This window comes from Melospiza melodia, chromosome 20 (genome assembly GCF_035770615.1).
Source record: "Melospiza melodia melodia isolate bMelMel2 chromosome 20, bMelMel2.pri, whole genome shotgun sequence".
In the NCBI taxonomy this organism is placed as follows: Eukaryota; Metazoa; Chordata; class Aves; order Passeriformes; family Passerellidae; genus Melospiza; species Melospiza melodia.
The window spans coordinates 3,387,910-3,399,857 of NC_086213.1; the positions used below are offsets into that span (position 1 = coordinate 3,387,910).

Genomic DNA, 11,948 nt, shown 5'->3' on the forward strand with positions numbered 1-11,948 from the left:
AAAGAATGGCCTTTTTCCACCATGGAGAAAATGGAGTCCCATGTGATTTATTTCCATACAAAGTGATGTGTTGAAATATTATCTCAGGCTCCTCTTTCTCCATATAAAAATGAACTTTTTCCACAGTAGCCAATGAAAGCATCAGGAAAGACCCAGACAGCAGGTGTGACTACCTTTGCATGCAAGTTGGTGTGGAGAGGTTTGATGCCCATTCAAGCAATGACATTCCCCTGATTAGAAACTGGCTTGGAAGTGCTTGGCAGCCATTGTTTGAACATGAAATATTCCAGGTACAGAGGTGCAGCATCACTCTCCTGTTGCTGGCAGGAATATCCCCAGCAAGAGGGAGCAGTGGCAGTGGGAGGGGTTGAGGTGCATCTGTTGCAGTCCTAAATTCTTACACCTCCTATCAGAGAGTTCTAAGAAAAGGTGAATAAACTATGAAAGCTTCAATCCCCAAATGTTTATCTAGTCTCAGCCAAGTCACTGAGCAAAATATTCATTTAGGTGAGATAACAAGTAGGAAAGGAGGAGGAGAAAGGACAAATAGATGGAATTATTCACAAAAAGCTTTTGCACATTGCACTATGCTCCCACAAGTATGACAGTGCAGATTAAGATGGCAAAGCTGAAGGCTGGAGCACTGAAGTGTGTAACTGGATTCTGGGAGGCATCTGTGAGCTTTGCCTCTCCTCAGCATTCTCACTGCCCTGTGCCTCAGTAGCTGTGCTTTCCTATTGCTCCTGGGTCTCAGAGGAGGCACGTGTGTGGCATTGCTCACATTTTTGGAGCTCCCAAGGAAAATACAGCACATTTGGAGGCATGTCTGAATAGCTGTACTTGTTTGTTTGCTGGTTTTATTTCCTTCAAGAAAATGAGCTACAACCTTTTTCTCCTGGCTTTTGTCCTGGGCATGACTGGAACCTTCCACTATGGATTGCAGGTCTCCATTATCAATTCTCCTGCTGAGGTAAGCATGGAGAGCTCAAAGAGTGAGCTACCAGGGTTTCACTGTTCTCAGGCATCCATGCCTCTATTTGCAGTGGCTAACTTGTTACTTGTGCTTTCAAAATTAGAAAGAGTCATGGTTTCTTTGTTCTAAGAGTAGCTGCTACTGCTCTTAAATTTCATGAGGTTTGCTCTTCTGTCTGATGTGACAGAACCGGGAAAGGGAAGGATGAATAATATCCATAAAATCAGCTATTTTCCTCCTACTGAGTGGAATTGCTCCCAGGGCATTCTCCTCTCTCCACCCCTCAGGGAGTCCCTTGTACCATGTCCTTCACCACCCACACTATTTCCAAGTGGCTGTAAGGTGAAATAGGGCAGGGAAGGATTGTAGCTCTAGAGCTGAGCTCAGCACTCCTACCTGCAGCTGGAAAAGGAAAACAGGGGATGGTGTTTGTCATCCTGGATGGTACCAAGGACACTGAGCTCAAACCATCACCACAGATGAGTGGGAATGGCAGGAAAAGATCAGGGAGAGGAAAAAATCTGGGTTTAGCACAGAAATAGAACACCAGCCTACCACTCCCTTACTGGAACTCACAATTGGTATTTAATGCTGATATGTTTATTCATTGGATCACGTTGCTAAAACATCAGCTCCAGGTATGGTAATGGCAAAATTCCCATTGGGGCTAAGATTTCAACCAAGAAATCTTATCTTAACCATTTCTTATCTATAGAAATGTAAGTAGGTAAGAGATTTTAAAAAGCAGTGCAACTATGCAAAAACATGTTGACTGAGTCCATTGGTTTTTTGTTTTATTTTTTCTTTTAAAGTACATCCAGAGTTTCATCCATGAGACCTGGCTGAAGAGATATGGCTCCTCTCCCAGTGCAGAGATGGTGACTTTGATGTGGTCCCTCATTGTGTCCATCTACAGCATTGGGGGGCTCCTGGGCTCCTCCTGTGCTGGGTTCCTGTGTGTTCGGTTTGGAAGGTAGGCACAGTTACACCAGCCCTTCTGCTTACAGCCACTACTGCAGGAAAAGAAACTGTGTCTCAGGAGAAACACTGCTAGAATGTGGCACTGGGAGCAGCCCAGGGTTTCCAATCTAAGACCAGTATAGTGAAGGCACAGAATGGAAAATCTGCCAGTGATCACAACGAAAATCATACCCTCTCCCTTATAAAGTCCAAAACAAATCCAGTCCAGGGAGGTCATACAAGAAGTACATGCATTTTAAAGAGAATTTCAGAGACAACCACTCACAAAGCTTGCTCTCCAGTGTACATATTGACTCTACTGGAGCATCAAAACCTTCAACTCACTGATCAGTCTGTGACAAGTTTCCCTGTCATAGACATCTTTTATGAAAAATCCTTTCCTTAGGATTTTTCCTCCTGAGAAGCTGGGAGGCCTCAGGAACAAAATGTAAACAATGATTATCTGCTGCTGTGGAATGCAACAGGTGCATCTGGGATTGGGCTCATGTGGTTGTTTGTAATTAATGGCCAATAATACGAAAGATGAATGGAAAGTGGCAGACAGTAAACTTGGAATCCTGCATTACTAGAGAACAGATGGGATTCATTTGTGAAAGCAATACTATTAATGCTCAGGATGTGTGTTTGGACACTGAACAGAGTATTTGTCACTTTGAAATTCATCCAGTCACTGACCAGAAAACTGTGCTCATATATACTGGAAAAGGGTGTATGCTTGAGAACTGCTTGTGCTGCTGTACAAATTGATAGCTGGTTCAGATTCTCAGAGAGCCACGAGCTTTTGTTATCATTCCTTCTTTTTCTATTCTTAGCCAGGATTTCTGATGAAATCCTTTCTTCTATTCATTTAGTGTAGTTCTAATGTAATATATATCATAAAATAATAAATCAAGCCTTCTGAAACATGGAGTCAGATCCTCATCTCTTCCCTCATCCTCAGACCCCTGTGACCACCATCACATTTCCCCATTGCCATTTCCCATTACTTTGGCTGATCTCAGAAGCCAGCACTGAGTCTGTAGCCATGGTACAGCTCATGCCCCTCCTTCAGGCTGTGAATGAGGCAAGGGCAGTGCTGATGCTCACATGGATTTGGATGAATTGCAGGAAGAAGGCCATGCTGCTCTCCAACATCCCTGCTCTGCTGGGTGCAGCTCTGATGGGACTCAGCCGGCTCTGTGGATCTTTTGAGATGATCATTGCTGGAAGGTTGTTTTCTGGAGTCTGTGGAGGTAAATTGCCATTCCTACCTGTGGTATTAAAGAGTGGGAAGAGCAGTGACTCATGGTCACAAGGACTCACCAGGCTGAGTGAACAGATCACAGATTTTTTACTACATTCTGCAGAGAGCGTGATAGCTGAGTGCAGTTTCAACTAAATAAGAAACCACAAACATAATTAAATTAGTTATCTATGACATCTCCATTTCTATTTCTTGTATCTTTACATCCAGTCCATACAAAAGGTACTGCCAACTTCTGAAAAAGCCAAAACATACAATATTTCAGGGAAGCATGCTCACTCAATAGTGAACTGGCCTCTGTGGCTCCTATTGCTTTCCACTGTGGCTGATGCTGCCCTCCACATTACAGACAAGGGAATGGTTTTCAAGCCAATTCAATTAGAATTTTCAGTTCTAATTCCCAGATGCCTCAGAAGGTTACATTCTGCCAGTGCTTTTGATCTCTGAGCAGTTGGATAAAGATAATACTAACCAGAAAAAAAAATTAGGAGGATAAAAATGAATTAATTCACTGAGCAAAGAGAATGCACAGCATTTGCCAACCCGGTGGTTTCAAGCAGAAAATAAGGCACATAGCATCTGAACAGCCACTGAAAAATGTCATTTAAGACTAGAGGGAGTAACCACAGCCCTGTCTGTGTATGGGGCTGTAGGAAACAATGTAAGGGAGGGCCAATCTGCTGAAGGACAGATTTCTTACAGGCCCACACTTACTTAGTGAAATATTTTGCAAAGGCTCGAGGCCATGGTATGGGGCCCATGCTTCATGTCAGGCAGCCACAACCTCAGCACAGATCAAAATGAATCTGAGAGCCAACCCTACAGGCACTGTCCTGAGTGGTCTCCTCCAAAACACCAACGCTGGGAGGGTTTGCATGGCCCTAACAGCCCTTTGTCCCTGCAGGTTTAACTCAGAATGTCCATATCATGTACGCTGGGGAATGTGCCCCAAGGAAGCTCCGCGGGCTGATTGCCATAACAGCTTCCACCTTCTCTGCTCTTGGAAAATTTGTAGGATTTGCTCTGGGTCTCAGGTAAGAGAGTCTGAAACACACTCAGTTTCTTCTGTTATTAAAATACATGTGTATATCAATGTATTCCTGTGCCCAGGGGCTGCTAATTGGGGCAGTCAGTACCAGCCTGGTAACTTATGGATCTTGTAATAATGGTAATGGAGCCTATTTGGATGAGAAGCAGAGGGATCAGCCCCTGCAGGTTTTCCTTCAGCACTTGTGTTGGGATTGTTGGTACCTGTGTGAAAAATGCCAGTCACTTGTTTTTAAAATTTTAAAAGTTTAATAGTAATAAAATGGTTATAAAAATAGTAATACAAGTAGAGTAATGATAATTTGGACAATTTGAATTAGGACAGTATGAGGCAATAGAAACAAAGAGTTACGGACGTCCGGGTACTTTTTCTGGGCAAAATAAGCCCAAAAAAGGATACCTGTAAACAAAGGATTAACCCTTAAAAACAACAGCCTGTTGCATATTCACACACCTCATACATGATGCATAAATTCCATTCAAACACAGGATTCTGTCTGGGCAGTGCCAACTTCTTCCTCATAAGCCTGATGGCATCATCTGCTCAAGCGAGGCAGGAAGCAGTTAATTTCTCCTGATAATGGAGCAAAAAATTCTCTTTCTCTGAAAGATTCAGGTGTCCTGTGGCTGCTATCTCAGTGCGAGTCCTTTCTTTAGAAAAAAATATCCTCCATAGCATCGTTTCTATTTTAACATTTTGTTATAACCTAAAACTATATTTAATACACTACTTTAGAGAATTAATAGAGCGTTACTTTCTAACATAGCACATATAATATTCATTTTAATATTTGCACAAAGCCAATCATAAAATGGGCATTTTTCACACCTGCGAGCCCTCAGGACACAGGGAGGACACAGGAGGACACGGGTGGACACAGGTGGCCGTGCTGTGGCAGCACTGAGCAGCAGGAGCCGGCCCTGTGCAGCTCCCGTGCTGCAGGCGAGGCCCCTCTGCCCTCCCTGCTGGAGACTCCCAGCGGGAGCTGCCGGGACATGTGGGAACCCAGGACATCCCTCTGCTGTCCAGGACCCCTGCCAGGGGGCTCAGGGACCCTGGCACAGAGCCCAGAGCACCTGTGGGTTTGATTATGACCCGTGGAGCAAATTACCAACCTTAGATGAAGATCAGCAAGCCACAACAGTTTAAGTAGAATAATAGTGAAGTTATCACGGGGTGGAAAAGTAGATTTTGGGGTTTTTGGTATGGCAAGATGGAGGGAACTGGGTGTGTCCAGCCTTTCTCCTTCTTCTTCTTGGTCTCCATCTCCTGCTGTGATGTTGGCACTTACAGATTGGTTTAGAGTAGAAGCTCGCTGTCTAACATAGGTGATAGGTATTGGAAAGTAATTGTGAACATTCTATATGTAGTTTTTAGTATAAAGACATAACACTGCCCTGGGGGCAGGCAGAATGCCTGGAACTGTCCTGCTGGATGGACCTCAGCAGGGCAGGAGAAAATTTTCTATAGATAAGACACAATGAACAACCTTGAGAGTGAGAAATGAAGAGCCCTGACTCCTTCTTCAAGCACTGGGTTGGGAAAAAAGACTTTGGAACTTTTCTTGGGGTCACTCTGACCAGCTAGAGATCCTGACAGGGACACGGCCAGCAGGGCTGGGGATGAGCCTGGCTCTGCCTCTGCTCACATTGTGCCTCAGCCCCTCTGACCCTGCTGCTTTTGTTCCAGAGAAGTTCTTGGAGTGGAGGCTCTCTGGCCCGTTCTGCTGGCAGCCAATGCAGTCCCTGTCCTTGTTCAGCTTCTCACCCTCCCCTTCTTCCCAGACTCTCCCCGCTACCTGCTCATTGACCTAAAGGACAAGGAGGCATGCATCAAAGGTGAGGAAATGGGACTTAGGGCATTCATTTTGGGAAAAAGGGGAAAATACTGTAAAGCCCCAGGTGAGCCAGGGAGAAAGGTCCAGGTGGGAAAAAGAGACTTGGTGTTCTGGCTCTGAAAGCACCTTCAGCTTAAATGAAAGTCAGTCTCTTCTGTTTGTGTCACATTCACGTTCTCTGAAAAATCACTTCGCCCAGGAATTTTCTCCTGGGAGGCTGAGAAGCCTCAGAGAAAAGGAAAACAATTCTTATCTCGTTTGCTTCTCCTCTGTTTTGCTCATGTAAAATGTGTTTGGAGGTTGTTTACCAACAGGTGATTGTTCCATTGCATTCTGCTGGGAGTTGTTTTCACTCTTTGGCCAATCAGGGCCAAGCTGTGTTGAGACTCTGGAAAGTCATGAGTTTTCATTATTATCTTTTTAGTATTCAGTAAGTATCTTTTCTGTATTCTGTAGTATAGTATAGTGTTCTTTAATATAATATAGTATTATAAAGTAATAAATTAGTCTTCTGAGAACATGGAGTCAGATGCATCATTCCTGCCTTTGTTGGGGCATTCCCTGCAAATACAATAGATATTTAACTATCAAAAGATAGAACTCCTTAATGTAAACTTATTTTTTATATGTAGGAGTAATTTTATCTTGTCTGTGTTCTGGAGTGTGCACTAGAACTGCACCTTTAGCAGGAAGGTGTCCAGGGAAGGATTGGTAAGAATGTAAGTGTGACTTACATTGCAAGACTGTCAGCAGCTATTGGCCAAAGGACAGTATCAGAAATTAAAATTAAAACAACCCCAACAAAGGGAGAAATGACCTTTAGAGGAGGACTCTATGGATATTAGAAGGTTAACTGATTACTTTATTATACTATATTATGCTATATTACATTACACTTTATTACATTGCATCTAAACTGAAGCTGCACAAGAACTTAACTGCACAGAATATCGTGACTTTCAGTTGACAGTCTTGACACACACGTGGATTTAATTGGTTAATGAATTAAAACACACTAGAATCTAATTACCAATTCTCTTTAGGTAAACAGTCTTCTACAATGCATTCTACTTCTTCTAAAACACAGGAGTAGTAAATGAGATAAAAATTGTTTTTTCTTTCTCTGAGGTTCAGAGAATGTGAATCCTAGAAAATCTTTGGGAAGTTGTGCCTTGCTTTTCTCTGTGAAGAGAAGTGTGGCCACAGGTGAGGTCATATTAAGATATATGGGTAAATCTGGACCTGTGTCATATCTGAGCCCTGATCTCTAGGAAGGTCACACCAGAAAAGAGCACGAGGTTCTAACAAGATACTCTGCAAAGCAGGAAATCATCTTCTGGACTCGTGTGTGTGCTGGTGAGCTTGGTCACCTCTCCTCCTCTCCTTGCAGCTGTGAAGCAGCTCTGGGGGGACGGGGACCACATGGCTGAGATCAATGACATGATGTCAGAGCAGAGAGCCATCGGCGGCGAGAAGGCCAAGAGCGTGTGGGACCTGCTGCGGGACAGAGCCGTGCGCTGGCAGCTCATCACCCTGCTCCTCGTGGTGTCCTGCATCCAGCTGCTCGGGGCCAACGTGGTACGTGCAGGGCTCTGCTCTGCCCCTGCAGGGCTGCCAGGCTCCTCAGCCCAAGGAGCCTCTGCAAGGGGCTGGCAGTGAGGGCAGCACTGCCCTAAGGAGGGAGCACTTGGTGCTGCTTGTTACAATCTGTCCCCCTGGAAGTTTGGGACCTGGGATGAGTCTAGAGCTGTGTTATAGCAAGTGTCTTCTGAAGGCATTTCTATGGATTACCCTGTTAGGATAAGATTATTTTCTATTTTGTTAAGGTCTGGTTAGTTATTTTCTGTCCTGTCACCGACATTTTTTCATAAAAATCCCTTCTTTGGGATTTTTCCTCTTCTGGGAAGCTGAGGCCTCAGAAGAAGAACGTAAACAATAATTATCTGCTGCTGTGGAATGCAACAGGTGCATCTGTGATTGGTCTTCTGTGAGTGTTTGGATTTACTGACCACTCACAGGAGAGCTTTCTTGCTTACTGCCTGGACACAGAACTTTATGGATTCTATTCCTATTCTATTCTTAGGATAGCAGCTTCTGAACTTTTCTCTCTATTCCTAATAGTATAGTCTTAATGTATTATATATAATAAATTAATAAATCCAGCCTTCTGATCATGAAGCAAGATTCTCGTCTATCTCTCTCACCCCGAGGAACCCTTGCAAAGCCATGCAACACTGTCCCAAAAGACAGATGCTAGCATAAACATGGCCACATGTGCACAGCTTTCACAAATGTCTATTCTTTCCAGGTTTACTCTTATGCATACAGCATCTTTACAAAGGCTGGAATCCCCCCTGCTCAAACCCATTATGTCTCCCTGGGGATTGGGACCACTGAGATCCTCTCCACAGTTCTGTGTGTAAGTGGCTTTTCAGCTGAATTTTGTTCTGTTGTAATACTTTGCTCATTTTGACCTTTAGAAATAGAGTAAATGGAGCTTCAGGAGTGAAAAAATACAATAAATGGAGCTTCAGGAGTCAATTTTCTGTAAAAATTAACCATGGAACCCATCAGATAAAGCCTTCCCCTCACACCCTGCAAACATGGACATTTCTGTTGAGCTTCTGGAAAAAGCTGAGAGTCTTTCTGTCAAAATCACAGCCCATTCTGGGCCAGACTTGGGGGTCCCAGCTCCTGGTGCTGCTCAGGGCCCCCAGTGAAGGCAGAGGTGGAGCAGCTCCCAGGCTGCCCCCAGGCTGTCCCTGGCAGCTGTCCCATCTCCTCCTGCTTGCAGGGCTTCCTCATCGAGCGTGCAGGGAGGAAGACTCTGCTGTGGAAGAACTATGCTGTGATGGCCTTGGCTCTAGGGCTGCTCACAGTCACACTCTCACTGCAGGTAAGGCCCCTCTGATGCACTAGAGCTGTGCCCATGTTTTATTGTCTGACAGATCTCAGGACTATTTCCCTCCCCACAAATCACTTTTTAGTGAGTGGATGATTTTTGGGGCTAACCATCATGTTCATAGAGGTCTGTTCCCAGCCATGTACAGCTGGATTGAAGACAGTAGCTTTACACAACCAAGATCACTGCCAAGGCTATCTCATGACATTTCTGAAAGTAGAGGAAATAGATCTATGTTAAATATTGACATTACTTAGTAGTGATGAGCATTTGTAATGGAGCTAGATAAATAAAATTTTATTCTCTGATTTTATTTGCTTTTCATTTCCTACCACAGGACTCCTTTTTCTGGGTACCATACTGCTCTGTTGCACTTGTCTTTATTTTCATCATGAGCTTTGGCATTGGGCCAGGTTGGTATTTTGTACTGGAATGGTTTCATTTATTCACTCATTCCTTCCTCACTGGAGCCTTCAGGAGAGATCCCAGCATAGCTGTTCCACCAGAGGCATGAATCCCTACCTCTGACCCAGTGCAGGTGTTGGTATTTCCCTCCCTACTATGGTAGGAGGTAAAATTCATTTCCTATTGCATCCCCACATGCCTTTTTACTGAAAAGCAAGCACCACTTCAGACACTTCCAGGCCACTTAAAGCCATGAACTTATGCAGCAAAATGAAGTATGAGGTAAGAAAGCATCTTGCAAAATTTCTAAGCTTCCTTCTTTCTTCAATATTTTTTTTCAGGTGGAGTCGTATGCCCCTTGATCACAGAAATATTTATTCAGTCATACAGACCAGCTGCTTATGTATTTAATGGTGTTGTAAACTGGATCCAGCTCTTCATCCTTGGGCTTGTGTTCCCTTTCCTTGTGGTAAGCAAAGCAGGGTGTTTGTTTCAGTTCAGAGGAATTTAGACCCCCCTTGAACCCAGAGGAGGCATCTCTTATCAACACTTCATGCAACAGAGCCCAAATTAATTGCAGTTCTGATGGCCTCTTCCATTTTAATCAGGTATTTGCTGGAAGTGTAGCAAATCCACAAAATGCTGCTAACTCTGCACAAGTTAGAGTGACACAGGCAGCACAGATGCAGTGACAGAGGCACTGACACTGTCAGATGTCATTTGAAGCAGGATTTATATCTGTTAAATCTCTGACCAACTTCTTTTAGAAAATACAAACCCAGAAACTCTATATCATAAGAGAAAGAAATCAAGATAATTTTTTCTCATATTTTCTCATTTTGCACATTTTTTCTCTTTGTTTTCCTATAGAAAGGTCTTGGCAATTTCTGTTTCATCATTTTCCTGACCTACTGTCTGTCCATGGCTATTTTTGTACTCCTGGTGCTGCCAGAGACCAAAGGAAAGACCATGCTGCAGGTCAAGGAGGAGTTCAACCGCCTGAACTACCGTGGAAAGAAGGGGCAGGCAGCCCTAGAGCAGAGCCAGTGCTCAGTGGTGACTGTCACTAGGCTCTAAGGACAAACCCTCCACTTCATTTTTGCTCTTTTATTACTGTAATGCCCAGAAGTCTCATTAAATAAGAGAGAATCCCCTAAAAAATCACCTTCAGTACAAGGTGCAGCATGAACTTGGTGGTTCTCTCCAGCTCCTGAGATATGAGCTGAATTAATTCCTCTGCAGAAAAAATTAAACACAGTTTATAGAGAAGGGAAGATCTTTGTCAGTCCCTCCAAGCTTGCAGTTATAAACTGAAAACACAGGATCTGCTATTTTCCTGGCAAAACCAGGACTCCACAATTGGCAGAAGTGACTCTGGAAGGTCCAGAGGTACAGCAAACTTGCAAAGACAGAGCTTTGACACTGAAATTGTCTGCTCCTATTAACAAGACAGTGCCAATGAGCTTTCCAGAGAAGAAGCTTCAGTTCACAGGAAAAGAAATGTTTAGCTGTTTAATCCTGTGAAAGAAGAGTGCCTTGCCTAGCAGCCTAGAATCAATATGCAATTTTCCCCATGTTTACAATCTTGGAGATTCTTCTGCTGGGAAAAACAGGGCTGTGTCAGCACTGATAGAAGGCAATGAGCAGAGAGAGCAGAGGAGAGGAAATCAGGAGTGGGCAAATCCAGAGTGCAGATTCTCCTTCTACACTGGCAGTGACTGTGCAGTGGAGAACACTGAATTTCAGTGGGATTGAGCCCTGAGAGTGACTGGTACTGAGGAGACTGAGAAGAGGGAATTTAATCCATGTGTGTGACTGTTTGTTCTCTTTCCAGGTCTCTGAATACTTCACATTTTCATAATAAAACCTGGTAAAATCTGTGTTCATTGCTCTATGACATGACTTTTTTGGTCTACTTCATACTTTACAGTTTTCTGATAAGGAAATAAAAGCAGTGACTAGGGAAACACATCCTTCTGATTGTGCCTGGATTGATTTTCATCAAAAGAAGAGGCAGGGACAGAGGATGCCCCATTTCTGGGGCAGTGTTGTTGGGCTCAAGGAATGCTGTGTCTGTCTTGTTCTGGGGATGATATCTTCAATACCAACTGATGCAGATGCTGCACAATAAATTTTTCAAAAGGATCTGAATATTGAGCAGCAGGTTCTTTCACAGCCCTAAGGCTCTCCTGCTGTTTTATCTTCACATCATCCTCCAGCAGTATTTGTGGCAGTGCCAAAAGCTAATGCCAGGAGCAGGGAAGTTTCCCAACACAGCCATCCCTCCTGGGACAATCATCACACCACCAAAAAAACTGGATAAAGTTTCTTGTTTCAAGGCTTGAGATCATTGATTGCACAGTGCCACTTTAATAACCAGCATGCATTCCTTCTTGTGGTCAAAAATGCAGGGGGAAAAAAAGAAGCATTGGAAGTATTTTAAAAAGAAAATATTTGGTAATTGATTATTTTAAAAGTCCTTATTTGGTTTGGTCCTTTCTCAAACTTACTGCTTCCCAATGAGGAAATTTTTATTGTCTTACAAGACATTAAAAACTC

At 43.6% G+C, this 11,948-nt stretch overlaps 1 protein-coding gene across 1 annotated transcript; it reads left to right on the forward strand.

Moving 5' to 3' along the window:
• The first annotated feature begins 577 nt into the window (after positions 1-577).
• On the forward strand, positions 578-11,360 carry LOC134427564 (solute carrier family 2, facilitated glucose transporter member 11-like). The gene is made up of 11 exons (XM_063173499.1): positions 578-970; positions 1,786-1,946; positions 3,062-3,186; positions 4,102-4,231; positions 5,935-6,083; positions 7,473-7,660; positions 8,391-8,501; positions 8,877-8,978; positions 9,322-9,397; positions 9,731-9,858; positions 10,260-11,360. Exons 1-11 carry the CDS (start codon positions 875-877, stop codon positions 10,464-10,466), a joined length of 1,473 nt encoding a protein of 490 aa, XP_063029569.1. The 5' UTR covers positions 578-874; the 3' UTR covers positions 10,467-11,360.
• The last annotated feature ends 588 nt before the right edge of the window (positions 11,361-11,948 follow it).